At 42.9% G+C, this 18,615-nt stretch overlaps 1 protein-coding gene across 12 annotated transcripts in view; it reads left to right on the top strand.

The window, feature by feature from the left end:
* PTPN5 (protein tyrosine phosphatase non-receptor type 5) overlaps positions 1 to 18,615 on the top strand; it is a 70,251-nt gene that overhangs the window by 42,407 nt on the left and 9,229 nt on the right. For 11 of the 12 annotated variants that reach the window (XR_014166248.1, XM_081904032.1, XM_081904029.1 and 8 more), the window contains 7 exons: positions 103 to 186; positions 5,823 to 6,061; positions 7,189 to 7,378; positions 8,486 to 8,570; positions 11,112 to 11,191; positions 12,103 to 12,240; positions 17,636 to 17,746. Coding sequence is in view for 11 of the 12 variants with exons in the window: in XM_081904032.1 (XP_081760158.1) it covers positions 103 to 186; positions 5,823 to 6,061; positions 7,189 to 7,378; positions 8,486 to 8,570; positions 11,112 to 11,191; positions 12,103 to 12,240; positions 17,636 to 17,746 (927 nt within the window). In the remaining variant the exon portion in view is untranslated. The remainder of the gene's footprint in view (positions 1 to 102; positions 187 to 5,822; positions 6,062 to 7,188; positions 7,379 to 8,485; positions 8,571 to 11,111; positions 11,192 to 12,102; positions 12,241 to 17,635; positions 17,747 to 18,615) is intronic. The other variant, XM_081904024.1, reaches the window with a different exon arrangement.

The raw sequence follows: 18,615 nt of genomic DNA, 5'->3' as shown, positions 1-18,615 counted from the left end.
TTAAAAGGGATTAACTGGATAGATAATTGAACAGCAGCACTAGGAACATTTGGACCTTTAAATACCCCTAATTAACCTATATGGTTTTGTGTTGCTTTGTAGGATCCGAAAAGAGATGGGGGTATCATAGTGCCTTGCTTCCTGCTGTTTATAGTTTCCTTTGGCTTGCTACTCCTAGGAATATTGGTAAGCTAACGTCTTGAATTTATTCAATTCTGATTAAAGAATTTGCCAAACAAATTGATACCTTCCAAGTTCCCTCAGAGTGTCATGCTGATGCATTTCATGAGAAACAGTTTCTAATGCCCCAATAATCGTTAGCAATTCACATGCACATGGTTTGAGCACGTAAACATTGTTACATATATATTGTTGTTAGGCTCATTCTGGGACATGGGACAATTGCAGGATTTTCTCTGGTAACTTGGCAGGAAGTGTATTTAAAAACCGCTCACTAAGGATGGTAATTAATGTTAATACCTCTGTGAATAAGAATACTGATGTGGGTAGTGAGATTAGCTTTGCTGTTCAATTGCATTAGCGTTTTGCTCAGGCTTTTCTTTGCAAGATGTATTGTGAGATCAAATAAAAAGCTTTCAGAGAGTGGTGTAATAGTTCACATTAAAGTGCAAAAGACAGACTTCTAAATCGACACTGAACTGTATAAAATCACCAGAACTTGTACAATGAGCCACTCCAAGCCTGAAACAAGCCAAATCAGAATAAGCACAGTGTGATGTTTTTGTTATGATCGGTCCTACTGAATTTTCTGCAGTTTCCCCAAACTGTTTCTTGCCGTCAGAGTCAATTAAGCACAGCAACAAAGAAACAAAGTAGTAGAGATCATTATAGGTGTACAACAATGTTAATACATTGCTGTAAATTAATTTATGTTACATCAATTCCCTTGGTTAGCTTGGTTGGCAAAAGCCACAGAGTGGGGATTACTGAAGTGATCCCATGGTGGGACATATCTGAGATCACCATCAATGGATGAATAAAAATCCAGGTTTGACATACTGGGGAATCTGTATAATAGTTCATAATTTGAAACAAACAACATTTTAATCAAGAAAGAAGGGGGGGAATAGGGCAACAACAGGGGCGCCGACTTATAAAAAATATTGGGGGGGCCCATACCGGGGTCCTGCACCGGGAAGTTTTCTAAATTTTTAGATGAAAATTAGTGAGTTTTAAAGTTTTTTAAAAAGTATTTTAGAGTCATATGATCAACATTAGAACCCCGAAAACTCGACTCTCTATAACTCCACACTCCGGGAAACTCGACAAGCCTGAAACACTTTTTGGCTTTGAAAAAAGAAACAAAACATAAACACGCACGGTATTTTCGTAAAAAGCTAATTTAATTTACAGTAACAATTATGCTTATAGACTATTACAGAGCAGTGAATATATAGCTCTGAAGGGCTAAATAAGGTTGGCAAATATTTTGTCTTCTGTGTTGTTAGACCCCAGAGAACTGGATCAGTGTACAAAGGGGACTTCTTATGCCCCTTTCTGGCTTCCCTAATGGGAAATTACTCCCTTCTGTAGTTCCTTGCTCGGGCGTGCTATAGTTAAGGATGAGCAGATCTATCAGTTTCAGATTCTTTTCATTTCTCATTTTTCCAACCTGAAGTTCAATTCTCCACATTAGTTTGAATTCTTTTTTAAGTCCTCATGTAAATTCACCACTGTTTTAGTGCAGGTTTCTCCAAATAGGTATTGTATACACAAGTTTGCCTAATATACACTTTTTTTCAAAACCATTTCCCCTAATAGAATGCTTTTTCACCAGTTTATGTGGTTTTGTACACATTGCTTGGCCTGGGAAACTATATGGTGAACTTTGAAAGGATTGCTGTGTTTCAGTTCACGTACTGCTTTGGAGAATGTGGTAGGTTTGTCTTTTAAATGCAAACTGAATTCAAATTCCCCCCTCCCTTCTCTGAACCTAAACACTCATTCTTTTTTTAAAAAACTGTTTATTTACAAAACCCTACAAAACCTTAACAAAATGCAGTCCCCTAGATTATTCAGGAGAAGCAATGTGCTTTGAAATGTATGCTGCAGCAGGTGTGACTTCAGGGTACAAACCTGGTTAAAAAGAAAGGAGCGCTTCAGAAACACTTGTGGCTTAGCAGAAACCCCCTCCTCCTGCTGCTGCTGCTGCTGCTGCCGTAACCAGCCTGTCTGGGCGTCTCCTGCGCAGGCATCGTCCAGCGGCCGCCCATCCGCGCCGCGGCGCGCCCAGTCAGCGGGTGGGGGCAGAGCCGGCGGTGGGCGAGCGAGCGGGAGGAGGCGCGCTCGGGCCGGATCAGCGCGTCTGCTGCTCGCCTCTCGTTCGCGATGGCCACCGACGAGCTGGCCGACAAGCTGAGCTGGCGCTTGCAAGTGGAGGGATTCCAGGCGCTTCTGCTCCAGTCCAGACTTTACACGAAGTGAAGTAATAATTTTCTTAAATTATTGGGGGGGCAGAGCCCCCCCAAACGAATTTTTGAGGGGGCTCGGGCCCCCTCAGGCCCCATGGAGTCGGCGCCTTTGGGCAACAAGGACCTATGTTTAATTTATGGGATGTTGAGAGCAGCTGTGTGTGAGAGAGAGGGAATTTGCCTTCTTAAGTGTCAAAAATTATAGTACAGTCAAACCTTGGTTCCTGAACGGCTCTTTTTTGGAACATTTCAGCTCCTGAATGCTGAAAACCCAGAAGTAAATGCTCTAGTTTTCAAACGTCTTTCGGAAGCCTAACATCCAATGCGGCTTCCGCTTGAGTGCCATAAGCTCTTGCAGCCAACTGGAAGCCGCGCCTCAGTTGTCGAACATTTCGTAAGCTGAATGGGCTTCCAGAATGGATTACGTTCAACAACCGAGGTTTGACTATATCCTGGAAAGGGATAGGGACAGTCGAATAAATGTTACATGTTTATTATAGCAAAATGCTGGTTAAATACCATTGTCATACAGATCCACAAGACTTAAGTACTTCTCAGACTTCTTGTTGACAATAAACCTGAGTACTGATGTGACGATACAACAGTATTATTTTTGCATTGGTTATCACATCATTTAGCATAAACCTACAAAGTAAATATTTCCCCTTTTCACAGAGTTAGGATATATTTACACTGCAGACTTAAGCCAGTTTAACAGTAATATATTTATCCTAGAGAACTCTTGGGTTTATAATTGCTGAGAATGGAAAGATCACAAAGTTTACCTCACCAAACTACACTTCCCATGGTTATTTGGGAATGCCACTGCTAGAAAACTGATACACATTTGTAGAATAGATCACACCTTTGGGTACTGACAGAGTAACACTCCTATCACATTTTATTTCTCTTCACTTTTCTGTTGTGGCTCAGCAATATCAATTACAGTTTTTGACACATTGTGTAAAACAGCCCAGTTTTAACCTCTGCTAAAAGAAATCAGGTCAAAATTAACAAGGTGTCTTGGTAAAGTACAACTGGCACAAATTCACACAAATAATGAAAAAGAATAAAAGCTCTAAAAATGAAGGCAGAAAATGAGAGAGAGTGACCAGGAAAAGGGACAGTTGAAACTTCTCTGAGATGAAGTATTTGAAAAAAATATACATATATGTTATGAAAAATTAATTTTACATAAATAGAAGGGAGTAGAATGACAATGGTGGCAGAACATGGAATGATGTGTGAACTGAAAAGCACTTGTGCCATTCTCTTTAGCAGATCACATAAGAAAAAATCCCTGTTGGTTTGGATCAGGGGTCAGCAAACTTTTTCAGCAGGGGGCCGGTCCACTGTCCTTCAGACCTTGTGGGGGGCCAGACTATATTTTGAAGGGGAAAAAAATGAACGAATTCCTATGCCCCACAAATAACCCAGAGATGTATTTTAAATAAAAGGACACATTCTACTCATGTAAAAACACGCTGATTCCTGCACTGTTTGCGGGCCAGATTTAGAAGGCAGTTGGGCCAGATCCGGCCCCCGGGCCTTAGGTTGGCCTACCCATGGTTTGGATACTTCCTTAGAGGACAGGGAGAGGTTGAAGTCCTGGCACTTTGCCAGAGATTATAGGCAGCACACTGTTTTAAACAGTGGAGCCCTTTGAGCAAGCTGTTAAATTGTGGATATTCTGCATTTAATAAAAGCAGACTTGAACTTATCCTCACAGGTTATTAAATTAAGTTGGTTTGTGTATTTAACAGCTTAATATCTGAATTAGATTTAATGCAGTTTTCTGGAAATGCTATGTTTGCACAGAGACCAAGCAGACTGACACTGCCAACGCCCTGCCCTCCACCACATCCAATCTCTAGGTGAGGCCCCTATAAATGGAGGCTTCTCTTAACCTTCCTTGACAGCCCCCAAAGGGGTAGATTGGATTTGCATCCTTCAGCTGCTTATTTCATTGCCGACTTGCTCTAGTAGCTCGGAAATTTCTTTTCAACCTGAACTTGCCTCATTGATCCTTGTTCTGTTCTCTGTGGACAGTTGTTGTCCTTCTCTTCTCTGAGAGATGCTGAAATATTTGAAAACTGCCAGTGTGTGTGTGTGTGTGTGTGTGTGTGTGTGTGTGTTTCCATTTCAAACTTAGTGACTTAATTTGAGAATGGGGTAGCCAGTTCTGGTTATAATATATCTACTAAATAAAGTATAATGCTATGAATTGGGTAGAACCCTTCCTTACATGTCAGATTTTCTGAATTTTCAAGAAATGTGATTTTCCAAACATTTGTTGTCGTTCAATACTCTTTTTAGTTCTGTACTTGTATCACACTCGGCTTTTCTGTATACCTGGTTCCCTGCTCCAAATTTAGCTTCACATCAAGATAATGATGCTCATCTATGAGCTGTATTCCGGCTCCTGAGCTGTATTGACTGGTTCTTCTCTTTTTAAGATTATTTGAATGAACAAGGAACAATGAACTTATAAAATAACTCTCTCCGTATTTGCAGGAGACCTAGTGTCTTTTTAAAATGAATTGAGTTCCTGGTGTAGGGTGTCTCTGACCAAAGACAGCAATACTTCATTGGAGAGTTGAAAGTGATTTGATTGTAGCATTGCTTTGCAAGATGTGCGAGCACAGCTTTTTTCTCTTTCGCTCACCTGTGGTGAAACAGTTCAAAGGTCCGCCACACCACTGGGCGGAGGGAGATCTCCCCCTTCCCAGCAGCAAAGTTGGGTGGCAAAGTGCCACCCCATTTCTCTGGCTTGCCAGGAGGGGAGGTGCTCTGCAAAGCTTTGCCGCTGGACCTGCTCTGCTCCTGGAAGCTGGGGAGACTAGCAGCAAAGCTGGGTGGTGAAACAGGATGCCACCCCTTGGGGATGCCACTTGAATCAGCCACCACATGGGCAAGCCAGCTCCGAGTATGCAGACTGTGAGCAGGCAGTGATTGCTCTTTCAAACAGCCTTCCCCTTTCTGGGATGGGGGTGGGTGGGAATTATCCTATTTCTCCATGATTCTAGAGTAGTCACAGCCTGTGACCTAGGCTTACATGTGATTTTTGTGCACTCATTCACAGTTGATCACTACACAAAGGAGCAAGTGATTTCACATTTGGCATTGACACAGACTTTCCATGCATGGAATGGCTCTGCTGTAGTCAGTGGCAATGCCTAGCAGGTTCCATAAAGCCTTCTGCCTCACTGCAAACATAGAATGGACAGTCCTCTTGTGACACTTGCAAGAAAGAGTTGATTGTGTAGCATTTTCCAGCTTGCTTTAGTGCAGTTTTATTATGCAGAAGTATAATGGACCCATTGATCACTAAAAAGGCAAGTCCTTTTTCAAACATGCAGAAAGGTCCAGATACTGTATATTTCCCCATAGATTTGGTATCTGCTGAAGACACCTCCAGATCCCCCATTTCCCCTCCAAGAGGACAGGCGACAGTCTGTAAGCCGCCAGCCTTCATTCACCTATTCCGAGTGGACAGAGGACAAAACTGAAGATGAATTCCTCGATCTGGACCCCGTGCCAGAGACACCAGTATTTGACTGTGTGATGGATATGAAAGTAGAGACAGATCCAGCAACCCTAACGGTTAAATCTGTGGGACTGCAAGAAAGGTAAAGAAATGCAAAGAGCTTGGGTCCAGGAAGGTGGAAGTGTAGGCATTCTGAGTGGATTAGCCCAATAAGAATCTGATTAGTGGGCAGAGATTATTTTCATTCAGAGCAAGAGAACTGGACTCCATAGTTGCGTCATATGTGCTCTTATAGGCATCTGTGGCTCACCTAGGGCAGGAGTAGCCAGCATCTGCCCTCCAGATGTTTTCGGTGCCCTCCCTGTTAGGAAAAAGGTTATATGAGAGAATCTTTTGAAAATGTTGAATTTTAGGGGGGAAATGTAGCTCTTGAATGACAGTGATCAGTTAGTCATACATTGAGTTTATTCACCATTGTGGCTAAGGACCTAACCAGATATATCAGTCATTAGGATTTGCTTTGATTATTAATCCCAAATGTTTGAAGAATGGAGATGATCTGGGCAATGTTTAACTCTTCCTCACCAACATTAATCCCCACCCTCTGCCTTCTGGCAAGCTACTATTAGCTCCGTGGGTGTGGGGAAAGACCAGTGCAGATGTTGTTTCTGTCTCCTCCTCCTGACCACCACCACCCCTGGAAGTAGATGGGTTTATATCTGAGAAAGGACATGGATAGTGAGGGTTTGACCCCTTTCTCCAAGTGCCAAGTCTCTGTCTTCAAAGCAGAAGTCATAGTGCTATTCTATAAGAAAGCAAAAACCGAAAGGAAATCCTAAGTGTGGATCTGGTTAGGCCCTTGGACAAAATGTTGATGTAAATTATGTTGGTGATTACATTGATGACTGATATAGCTAATCAAGGGAACATCATCAATATTGTTATGATAAGGCTGACACCAGTAAATCAAGTTATTCTTTTTAAGCTAATAATTTTTGTTTGTATTCTTATTTTTTTCTATTCTGTATTTTTTAAATATATTTTTTGAATTGCTGGTGCAATTCCCTGAACTATATATTATTTCAGCATTCTCCATCTTGGAGAATATTATAATGTATGGTTTACACTCATGGTTTCAGGTACCTTTAGATTGTTTGGGCTTGGGGAACAACACATTTGTGTGTGTTGCCCAAAGTAAACAAGAAAAGTAGGCAGTCTGTGCTGACTTATTTCACAATCATGAACAAATGTGTGTTATGTCTTGCGCAGGAGGGGTTCAAATGTTTCACTCACATTGGACATGTGCACTCCAGGCTGTTCTGAGCAAGGGTTTGGCTATATTATGTCCCCAAAGGAAGAGTCAGCTCGAGAATACCTCCAGACGGCATCAAACGTTCTCACTGAGGAGGAGCTACACCAGAAAGCATTAGATTCTTTTGTAATCCAGACAGAGTTTTTTGTGAGTATCTTGATAATCTGGGTTTGTAAGAATCAAGCCAATGGCTCATCTCATCCAGCATCCTGTTCTCACAGACAGCTGGGAGAAGCCCACAATCAGGATTCAATCACAAGAGCACTCTTCCTTCCAGCAACTGGTATTCAGAAGCATTGCTGCCTCCAACCATGGAGGTAGCTCATAGCCATCATGGCTAGTTGGCCACTGATGGCCCTGTCCTCCATGAATTTGTCTAATCCTCTTTTAAAGCCATCCAAGTGGGGGACCATCGCTACCTCCTGTGGGATCAGGTTCCATAGTTTAATCATGTGCTGAATGAATGCCCACCAATGTTCAGCTTCATTGATATCCCCAAGGTCTAGTCTTATGAGAGAGGGAGAAAAGGTTTTCTCTGCCCACTTTCTCCAGGCTTGTGGTTTGTTTCACTCCAAACAAGCAACAAGCTATATTCAAGGTATGTTCTTGGCTTACCATTTGTGGTTTGTTTGGGGGTGGCTTGCCAATTCATGCTTAGCCGTCGATTGACTTAGCCTTATATGTGAACCAGGCCAATGTCAGTAATGGGTTCTGCAAAAAAGGGACAAGAATTACAGTCCAGCAAGTGCAAAGTACTGACCTATAATAAAATAAATTACATGAGAAGTCACGCTACCTCCCCAGGAAGAGCCTTTTCTGTGCTTCAGCTCATCTACTGCTTCCATATCTAAGGGAATGCTATGGCTTCAATCCTGCACATAGTTGAGCTGTTTATAACCCATTGGCTTCAGTGTATTTAAGCACCTTCACCCTCTGCAAGATTGGTGCATAAGCCTTTGGTCACAACAGAGCCCATAACATTCTCCTAAGTGTTAAAAGTAGCTCTTAATTGTGTGTTCCTTAGTGAGTATTTTCAGAAGCATTTTAATATTTTATTTTTTTAAAAAGAGACTCTCTCCCAGGAATCTAGGAATCTGATTTTGGAGTATAAAAAATAACTAGAAATGTCACATCACATCTTTGAGCTAATTTCATTGCTGCCACTACTTCACATTCAAAGGAAAGCAACAGGATTCTGCTTCTTCCTGTCCCTTCAGAATCTGTTAATGGCTCATATTGTGTGTCTTTCAACAGGAAATTCCGATGAACTTTGTTGATCCAAAGGAGTATGATATTCCAGGTTTGGTCCGAAAGAATCGCTACAAAACAATTCTCCCAAGTAAGCACCATAGCCACGTTACAGCTGTTTGTCAAGCTGAAGTTTCTTGTACTGTGTGATATTGAAGTGTGTGAAATTGCACATGACTGTGAGCTTTTAAAAAACACTTGAAAGATGATGGAATAAGCTTTGCTATCCTTGTGCTTAATATTTTTAATGCTGCTTTCATTCATTGATTCTCTTGATGTGCAGCAGGGGGTAAGTAAGACCTCTGACAAAAGCCAGCTGTATCTCTGAAGTGGCCACATCAACCAGTAAATGTAGTTTCCGATTGGCCAGGCAGAACCACTGAGTAACAAGGATCTTCCACAAAGTACTTTCTTTTACCATTAGTCTATTTACTTGGGAAGCTGCTTTATACCACCTCAGGCCTATGGGTCCAGCTAGCTCAGTATTTTCCACACTGACTGACAGGGGCTCCACAGGGTTTCAAACAGGAGTCTTTTCCTAGGGACACCAGGGATTGAACCAGTGGCATTCTGCGTGCAAAGCATTTGCGCTGCCACTGAGCTTTAGTCTAACCTTGCGTTGCCTCCTCTTGCTAGTAGCTGCTTTTCAAGGTCTTACACAAAGGTTTCTGCTGCCAGAAACCCTTTAACTAGAAACAATTGAATTGAACTGTGTGTGTCTTCTACATGCAAACAACTGGGCTGTGTGCTGTTTGCTTTTACCCCTTTTTCATACAACAGAGTCGGCCCTATAGCCTACTTAGTTATTTGCAACTTCTAAAGACCTTTTGAATAATACAGAAACTGAAAGCCGAAAGCCTCGCTGATGTTTGGTATGACCCCCCCCCCCATAACTGACACAATATAATCAGTTCATTTTTATTATTTTGTGGTTTTGTTTTTCTCGTTTCTCCCTCAGTATATACAAATGATTGAGGGATCGTGAGGAGGATGCCTGATTTTCATTTTGTTTAGTTAGGCACATGTAAGGTCTGAGTGGTTTGTAATGATTTCATTGGAACTTGGGCAGCATTGCAGCAAATCCTTGTGCCAGCGTACTGGTAAGATTGCTGGTAATGGAGAGGTCTTGGCAAGCTTTCGGATTTCTTTGGGAGAGAAGGAGATTTTGCAGAGGAAGGTCAACATTGCTAGCATCTGTAACTTTGCATGGTACTTTAACAAAAGCAAGAGGGGGAGAGGTTTTGCCCCAAGGAACGTGCAGTCTGAAATAGGATACAGAAGAGAAAGGGGAAGTATGTGTAGCAAGGGATAATGGTTACCAAAGCATGTGCCTTCCTCTTGCCATGCTCCCAGTGTTTCTTCTGCTGCAAAGCCAGCCTGCACAGTCCCACACAACCACCTGCCAATCAATCTGTTACTATATCTGTGTGAGCTGCATGTCTTGAGGAGGACAGGGAGAAGCCATGAAGGACAGCTCTAAGCCGTATGTGTGCATGTGGCTCTGAGGACTTGGTCTATGTCAGTTAAACTCGACATCCTTTTCTTATTGCAGCTTCATATTCAAGGACGGCAATCACTTGATTAGTAAAGTTGCCTGCAAAGTGGAATGTGTTGCTTTTGAGGAAGGAGAAATATTCAAGGTTGTCTAAAACAGATGTTCACTCTAGTTAAAATGAAAGGTAAACAGGCACTTAACTTAATGATCAGTTGCCTGAAATTCTACAGTTAATTGCAGTTACTGAGAGAAATGATAATAGTCTTTAATTCAGCTAATTTATATTTCTTTTGTAGGAAATATCTTTTGCAGATTTACAAATTTGTTGTGGAATTCTGAAAAACCCCCAGAAAGAATCAGCGTCTTTTGAGGAAGCTGGTTGCTTGCTTTATGTTCTTGTCTCAAAAGTGCCAGCCTAAATGGATGAAAATGGCCAATTTCAAAGAGGCCCAAATCCAAGCTCCATCCTCCAAAAGGTTCCAGAATTCTAGTGCAAAGGAACACCTCTGCCTTTGCACTGGTACTGGGACCAAGCCTGCTCACTGTAGTAGCAAGCCATCATGGCTGACACCAGTAAAAAGCCTCTGTGCAGAGCAGCAAGGAAATAAATAGCATTTTTTTAAAAACTGGAGAAAGAGGCAGTGTCACAAAGGCATTGTAATGGGTGCAGAAGTAGCCTGCTTCCCCAGCATTGGTGCAACATTGCTGTCCATATGGTCTGCTTACTGCCATAAGATGTAGTGATGCATTTTTGCCTTAGATGGCTTTATAAATCCATGGTGGATAGATCTGTCAATAGCTACTAGCCATGATATCTCAATGGAACACCTGCATTCTTCTGAGGTAGTATGCCACTGGATACCAGTTCCTCTGTGTGCATTCAAGTCATACCTGGGCTTCCCACCTGGGGGAAGCAGAGTAGACTTACCAAGGCTTTTGATCTGATCTGCCAGGGCTACTGCTACATTTTTAGGATCAAATCTTTGGATGATTTGACATTGCCACAGTGTTTCTCACCAAGGGTTCGTTGCTGATTACTTTTCTGCGGTCGCGGACAGCTGTGCAGTTCATAGAGTACAGAAGGGTATCATGCTTCCTTGTAGCACATAACTCTAGACTCTTGCTTTGGTTTTCCAGATCCTCACAGCAGAGTGTGCCTTACCTCAGACGATCAAGATGATCCCCTGAGCTCTTACATCAATGCCAACTACATCAGGGTAAGAGCTAAGCAATCCTGAAGGGTTTTCCGCGTAAGTGGGTTTCAATTATTCATGAACAGCTGCAAAATTCCATAGATCACCATTCCCACCCCAAAACACACCTTGTTGTCTTTAAAAACATTTGCAATTGTTTTGGATACCAGCTGTTGTTACTTCAGTATCAGAGAATGACACCAGTCCTCTTTTCTGTCCCTATGGCCATTTCCCTGGTTCATATAGGCCCTGCACTTGAACTTGGAGCTTATTTGGTAGCAGTTGACACAACTCAGACAGAGAACTTATATATGAGCTGTAGGCTCCATCTACTCCTGGCTCTGAGCCAGACCCTGATCTGGGCAGATGCTTACATATCCTTCCTCCTTCTTCCCACAAGTAGCCTCATGCAGCTATCTAGCTACTTCAACAGCAGCTCTGAAGCTTCTGCCTGGCCGTGTTCTTCTGCTTTGTCCCTGTGTGTCAAGGGTGGTTCTGGGAGCCAGCCAGGAACCTATGGAAACCTCTGGTGAGGATGTCTGGCTCCAGCAGTTCAGAAGGGCTGTTGGTGGAAATCTTGCTCCCCTTGCACCTTCTCCAAGGAGACCTCAGATTTCAAGGCCTGGGCAGTGCTGAACCCTGAGGGTCTAACACAACTCTTGGGCTCCAGCAAAACCAAAAAGAGCATAATCGAGCTTGGTTTAACCATGCTTCTTGCATAGCATAAATGCTTCCATTGCCATAGCAACCATTGCTGCTTGTATAAATTGAAGTTGTGCCTTCTGTCCTTGGCTTGTGTGTGGTGGGGGGAAGTGGGAGAAAGTGTGCACTAGCACATTTATTTTTGATTTGCTAAGTGTCCTTGGGTAAAAGACTGGAGAACTGAGGTCTGTGCACAGCTCAACACTAATGAACCCTTGTTGCTTTGTTGGCAGGGCTATAGAGGAGAAGAAAAGGTGTACATTGCTACTCAGGGACCCATAGTTAATACTGTCAGTGATTTCTGGAGAATGGTGTGGCAGGAGCGTTCTCCAATTATTGTCATGATTACCAATATAGAAGAGATGAATGAGGTAATGCTGAGTCTCTGCTCTTTATCCCATGTTGTAATTGATGTTTCCACAGTGGATGCCTGAGCCATGGGAAATGATTGAATAAAATATGGTTCCATTCATGAAGCTAGTTTGCTTTGTAAATTACCTCAGTAGTCATGGTTTGAAGTGCTTTAAAAAGGCGTGATGAGCAAAACATCAGCATACATGTAAGCCCCACCCCAACACTGAAGAAGGTGAATAATACATTTGTTACTTGTTTGTTGTGAGATTGAAATGACTTTCCCAAAGGCAATGGATGCTGTGTTTTCCCAGCACTTAATTATGTTATTAGGGAAGTATGATTTCTACCCTTATAGCTTTCCAGTTTCTAATGCTGATTAGAAATGGTCGCTTATCCCCGCTTCTCGGGTGGGCAGTGCTTGCAGTCCAGCCCAGCTCAGCAGGACATGGAAGGAAGAGGGTGATCCCTCCCTCCTTTGCAGCAATCCTGGCCACGGAGGATGCTGGGCTTGCCCACCAAAACCTATAATTTGAATAGGCTAGGCACAGCCTTCAGGGTGGGAAGAGCATCAGCAGTGGACCAGAGGGAGCAAAGCGTCTCTCTGGCCCACCACTGCAGCTTAAAAGGCCAGCTGCACTTTCTATAAGCGGTGCAGTCAGTGACAGATCAACCCGCTCACCCACCGAGTAATTGGGTCTGTTGATCCTGTGTTCATAAACTTGCTTTGGATACATTAGGTCACTATATTCAGGGCCAGGAAGGAATTTGCCTGGAAACAAATTTAGACCATCTGGGGTTTTGCCTTCCTCCTAGGAATCACCACAACTGTTGGTAGATAAGGCATCGGGTTGAATCCTGTAGTCTTATTTCTGGAAGGGGATGAAGTGGTTCATCACCCCCTTCCCCGCCAGCAGGTGCAATATCTCAATAAAGGAATCTAGGTGGAAGTTCTGTCCTGAAGCCTATAGGAGAGCAGATAGGCCTTAGAACTTCCAGAGGGCAGCTTAGAGGACCAGCTTAATTGACTCACATCTTGAGGTAGCCTTTAACTGAGGCACGATCCTGAAAATCTCCAGCCAACAGGCAGGAGTATTAACCAGAAAGAACACCCAATGCCTAAGCCAAACCTACCTGCATCTGTAATCAATAATGTTGTAGCCATTTTCAATCCAAGAACATTGTTGTGCCCGTTTGTCCACCAGTTCTCGCCTCGTCCCTTTCCGTGCCCTAGTTTCATCTATGACTGGGTTAGGTATTCCTCCTGCCCAGGAGAGGCAGGGAACCTTGTGATCAACATTTATGTAACATCCTGGTTGTGTTTATGTCTCTCCATTTTAGCTCTTTGCCTCATCCAGGACAGAGCTCTGACTCTGCTCTTTTTTGGTTAATTTCCTCCTACATTTCTTTAGCACATTTTTCTTTTCCATACCCAATTCTCTTTTCCTTAATTTTTTTTAAAGCTATTTCTCTCTCTTCCCTGCCATTTCCTCTTCTTCTCCTTCCTTTCCTACTCAGCTCCCTAGTGGTAATTCCATTGCACCCCATTGTTCCTGTCACATGGGATAACAATGTGACTGTTCCAGATCCTAGCCAAGCCACCTTGATAGAGTTGATACTTATCAGCAGATATGATCTACTCTGTAGGATCCTTCAATTTCTGTCGCATGGGGCTTCTGGAAGGTTCCCCTCTAGTTGGAATCCCAACCTACTTTGGAGGTTGAAATCAAATCTCTTGCTATGTGGGATTCTGTGCTAGCAAGGGTAGGGTATCAAAGCTGTTCACATGCTTATTTACCTCTCCTGGGGTAACGAGGACTTGCTCTATTCATGGGTGGGTGCCTCACTTACCCATTTGGACAAAATACTTTCACACAGTGAGTACCCAAACTTACATTTCCCTCCTCTTAAAGTGAGCTGCCTCCAAGTTCTGCTGTCACCGATGTCATTTTCTCAACATCTGTTTTGCTTCCAGGTTAGCAACTGGGCAGTTGACACCCCTTAGGAGTCTGGATTTAACCCTGTTGTTTCTAGCTGCTGCTATTTCTACTTGAGGCATTGGCATATTGCAGTATGGATTGCTATGCGAAACATAGCTGAGCAACTGTTTGACTTAATCGGTTTGATAAATTCTGTGAATCTGTGAATCAATTCTGTGGGCAAAAGAGCTTAATTGATCACGGTCAGCTACCATTTTTCTTCCAATCTATCCATCGCAACTTGTATCTGCAGTGCTACTTGGATGTTACCAAGGAGATAGGAAAGCTGTGCAACCTAACGGCACATGCACACTCACTTTTTCCAAAAGACACATTTGGTTAGAAGTCATTCATTAATCACAAAAGTCTAGTAGATGCCATCAGTCTCTGTACTAACAAAATATATGATTGAGCACAATGTTTCATTGATACCTCTTGTTTAAAGAGTAAAATCATGCCATGAGACTCTGATATAAATATAGGCTACATACCCCTTCTTGTTGGCATCCCTGTTCTGATGTTTCTCTCCCCCTACCCCCACCCTTGCCAGCTTCAAATTATTATATGAACACTATGTCTTAAAAACGTGTCGACGCAGAGCTGAAACCTTTGTTATGCCATGATGCTTGAGAAAGAGTCTTTGTGTTCCTGCTATATACGTTCAATAATGCAAGGATTAGTGGCTCACTATTCCAGCACTTTTGTCAGGTCTAATCTGAACTGACAGACAGCCCACGGAAATGTGTGGGTGTTCTTCATTTCAGCTGCTTGGAGTCTGAGCTATAGATAGTTACTAGCACATTTGTCAGTTTTTACAATGGATGAGCGCTATTGTAGCATGGAGGGACTGCGTCGAGGCGGGGGAACAGAATTCTGAAAATTTGACTCATGAAATGGTAGTGACAAATTTTCCCACTGGTGTAAACCAGTGGTGCGGCTTACATGCAAAGGTGCAGCAGCAGAAAAATGTGGATATTCTGTATTATCTCCCTTATTTAACTTTTATTTGGCCTCCGTTCATTACATTTATCCTGGAGGCCTAGACAGTGCCTTTGCAAGAAACCATGTGGGGGTCCATCACATTATGAGTTCTCCCTTGCAAATGGCACTGACTCATGAATCATGGGTAGAAATGCTCATAAGGTTATGGGCATGGCTCATATGGCACCTTTACCGAGCAGTGTGGCTGAAACATGTAAGATTTGCCATAAGAGTACAAATGTACCTTAAAGACAAGAGATGAACAAACCATACAACCCTGAAATAGAAGGTAGTTGTTGTTGTTTAGGCGTTTAGGCGTGTCCGACTCTTTGTGACCCCATGGACCAGAGTACACCAGACACTCCTGTTTTCCTGTTTGGTCAAATACATGTTGGTAGTTTCGAGAACACTGTCCAACCATCTCGTCCTCTGTCGTCCCCTTCTCCTTGTGCCCTCCATTTTTCCCAACATCAGGATCTGTTTCAGGGAGTCTTCTCTTCTCATGAGGTGGCCAAAGTATTGGAGCCTCAGCTTCAGGATCTGTCCTTCCAGTGAGTACTCAGGGCTGATTTCCTTAAGAATGGATAGGTTTGATCTTCTTGCAGTCCATGTGACTTTCAAGAGTCTCCTCCAGCACCATAATTCAAAAGCATCAATTCTTTGGCGATCAGCCTTCTATATGGTCCAACTCTCACTTCCATACATCACTACTGCGAAAACCATAGCTTTAACTATACAGACCTTTGTCGGCAAGGTGATGGCTCTGCTTTTTAAGATGTTGTCTAGTTTTGTCATCGCTTTTCTCCCAAGAAGGAGGCGTCTTTTAATTTTGTGGCTGCTGTCACCATCTGCAATGATCATGGAGCCCAAGAAGGTAAAATCTGTCACTGCCTCCATTTCTTCCCCTTCTATGGAAGCAGTGACAGATTTTACCTTCTTGGGCTCCATGATCACTGCAGATGGTGAAGGTAAAGGAACCTTTATGTCTCTTGATAACTGAGTGAGATACTGAGGGAAAGGTGGGGAATCCCCTTCTGCATAAATTCTTCCATTACTAATGAGAAAAGTGTTATTATATATCATTTATTACATTTATTAATAATCAAGGTGGAACTTTCTTTCATGCAGTTCTTTTAAATGCAGGAGCCTATTCTGGATCTGCCAACCAGAGGATTTTAAACATCCAGAGGCTGCTGTTCAAAGGGAAAGCCAACAATTCTACTTGGCATATGCAAGCTGTCGGTGCAACACACCTAAAGTAGCTCTTTGCATTTGTTAGCTGTAGAATTCATTCAAAAAGTTTAATTTTTCTAAAATCTCTGCAGTGTGCTACATGAAACCAAGAAACAACATAATTAAAACAAAAATATCGCCCTGAGACCCCCCCCTCCCCCGGGTAGAGGGCAGTATACAAAATCAATAATAATAATAATACAACATAAATCCAGTAAGACAGTAGTATAAAAGCATGTGAAAACAGGCATTCATACACATAAAACCTGGGCTGGGTCAGATCTTATGGGTCAGGAAAAGTCTGGCCAAAAAACTATGGCTTTACAAGACACGTGAAGGAACTGGTGGTTGCTGCTTCATATATGGCAGTACATAATATCACAACTGGTCTTTGGAAACAATTTGCACAACTTGCTTAAATATGTCTGGAGACAGGACTGGGTGCCAGCTGAAGTTTATGTTTTTAAAAATGGGGGGCCAACCACAGCTGTTTTATCTCAGAGTCCTCAGCATAACATGATGCCTGCAGCTCTAGGTAAAGGTAAAGGGACCCCTGACCATTAGGTCCAGTCGTGGCCAACTCTGGGGTTGTGGCGCTCATCTCGCTTTATTGGCCGAGGGAGCCGGCATACAGCTTCCGGGTCATGTGGCCAGCATGACTAAGCCACTTCTGGCGAACCAGAGCAGCACACAGAAATGCCGTTTATCTTCCCGCCAGAGCAGTACCTATTTATCTCCTTGCACTTTGACGTGCTTTCAAACTGCTAGGTTGGCAGGAGCAGGGACCTAGCAATGGGAGTTCACCCCGTCACGGGGATTCGAACCACCGACCTTCTGATCGGCAAGTCCTAGTCTCTGTGGTTTAACCCACGGTACCACCCATGTCCCTCAGTCTGCTCTAGCAGACACGAATTCAATCTGAATGAGATCAAGTTTTGGCTACAAATTCGGGCCATTTTTGGTTTGTATGCTTCTGCACACACACACACACCCCATCCCACCCTGCTTTACACAATATCTGGCCTGAAGAAGAGTCCTGCAAAACCCCAAACCTTGCCCCCTATTTTGTGACAGATTGATTGGTCCTAAAAAAAGTTGTTATTGTAGATTTTGGAGTTATGTCGCTTATTTTGCTTTTTAAGTGTACTTTTTTTAGTACACCAAAGTCACTCCTGTGCCAGCCGATAACTTATTTTATATGTATGGTTTATATTTTGTTCAGAAATGTACAGAATACTGGCCAGAAGAACAGGTTACCTATGAAGGGATTGAAATCACGGTTAAAAGAGTTATACAAGCAGACGATTACCGGTTAAGGCTTATTACCCTAAAGGTAAGATCACTCAGGTATATGTGGAGCTGCATGAAAAAGGCCTCATAAAGTTGCTGTTTTATATCCAGCCTATAAAACACAGCTGAAACACCACTTTTCATTACTGCACTGATTATGTGTCTGTCTGGTTTCCAACCATGTACGCAATATAGTAATGAAAGCAGTCAGGTATTTTAGATTGAATGTGTGCAGCTCAAAGACTTTCCAGCCACTTGTGCTCATCCAGCGGAAGAATTCTGTGAGTCATTCCACACAATTGTAGCACCGGTCATTTATTACGGCATGCTTGCTCAGTAAATGTTCCTTATGTACATTGACTAGCCTCTAAATGCAGGAATCACCAGCCTGGCACCCACAGGCATCGCATTGGTGGGCCTTACAATTGGAGGGTTTTTTTTCCGGAAACAGCAGGCCCTTCAGCCGTAGGCGAGATTTTCTGAATTATGTGGGTAATTCAGAAATTACTTGGACAGAGAGGGAGAGATGTATGTGTGGTCTGTTTGCATGTGTGGGGAATGCTCTCTGTTGGTAAACAGCAGCAGCAGCAGTATTGTGTGTCATGGAGATGTGTCAATATTGTGTGATCTCCACAATCAGGACCATCAGGACACAGGTGACTTCCCACAGCAAGCATGAGGTTGTCAGGAGGGAATAGATATGACCGCTACCACCAACACTTTCTCAAAATTGGGAATGTGTTTGCTGGTCCAATAAGGTTTGCAACTCCTGACCTAAATGTATGGCTTTAGAATAACAGCGGTGCTTGCACTATCCCATTCCAATATCTTTAGATTCCCCTTTGTCCCTTGTATTCAGTGTGCTTCGCTAGCTGCAAAAAACGGGCAGAGGATTTTTTCTTAGCAACAAAA

The sequence above is a fragment of the Podarcis melisellensis genome, assembly GCF_964234715.1.
Source record: "Podarcis melisellensis genome assembly, chromosome: 1".
NCBI lineage: Eukaryota > Metazoa > Chordata > Lepidosauria > Squamata > Lacertidae > Podarcis > Podarcis melisellensis.
The sequence above is the reverse complement of the archived record's forward strand: the minus strand, read 5'-3'. Positions and strand labels throughout refer to the sequence as shown.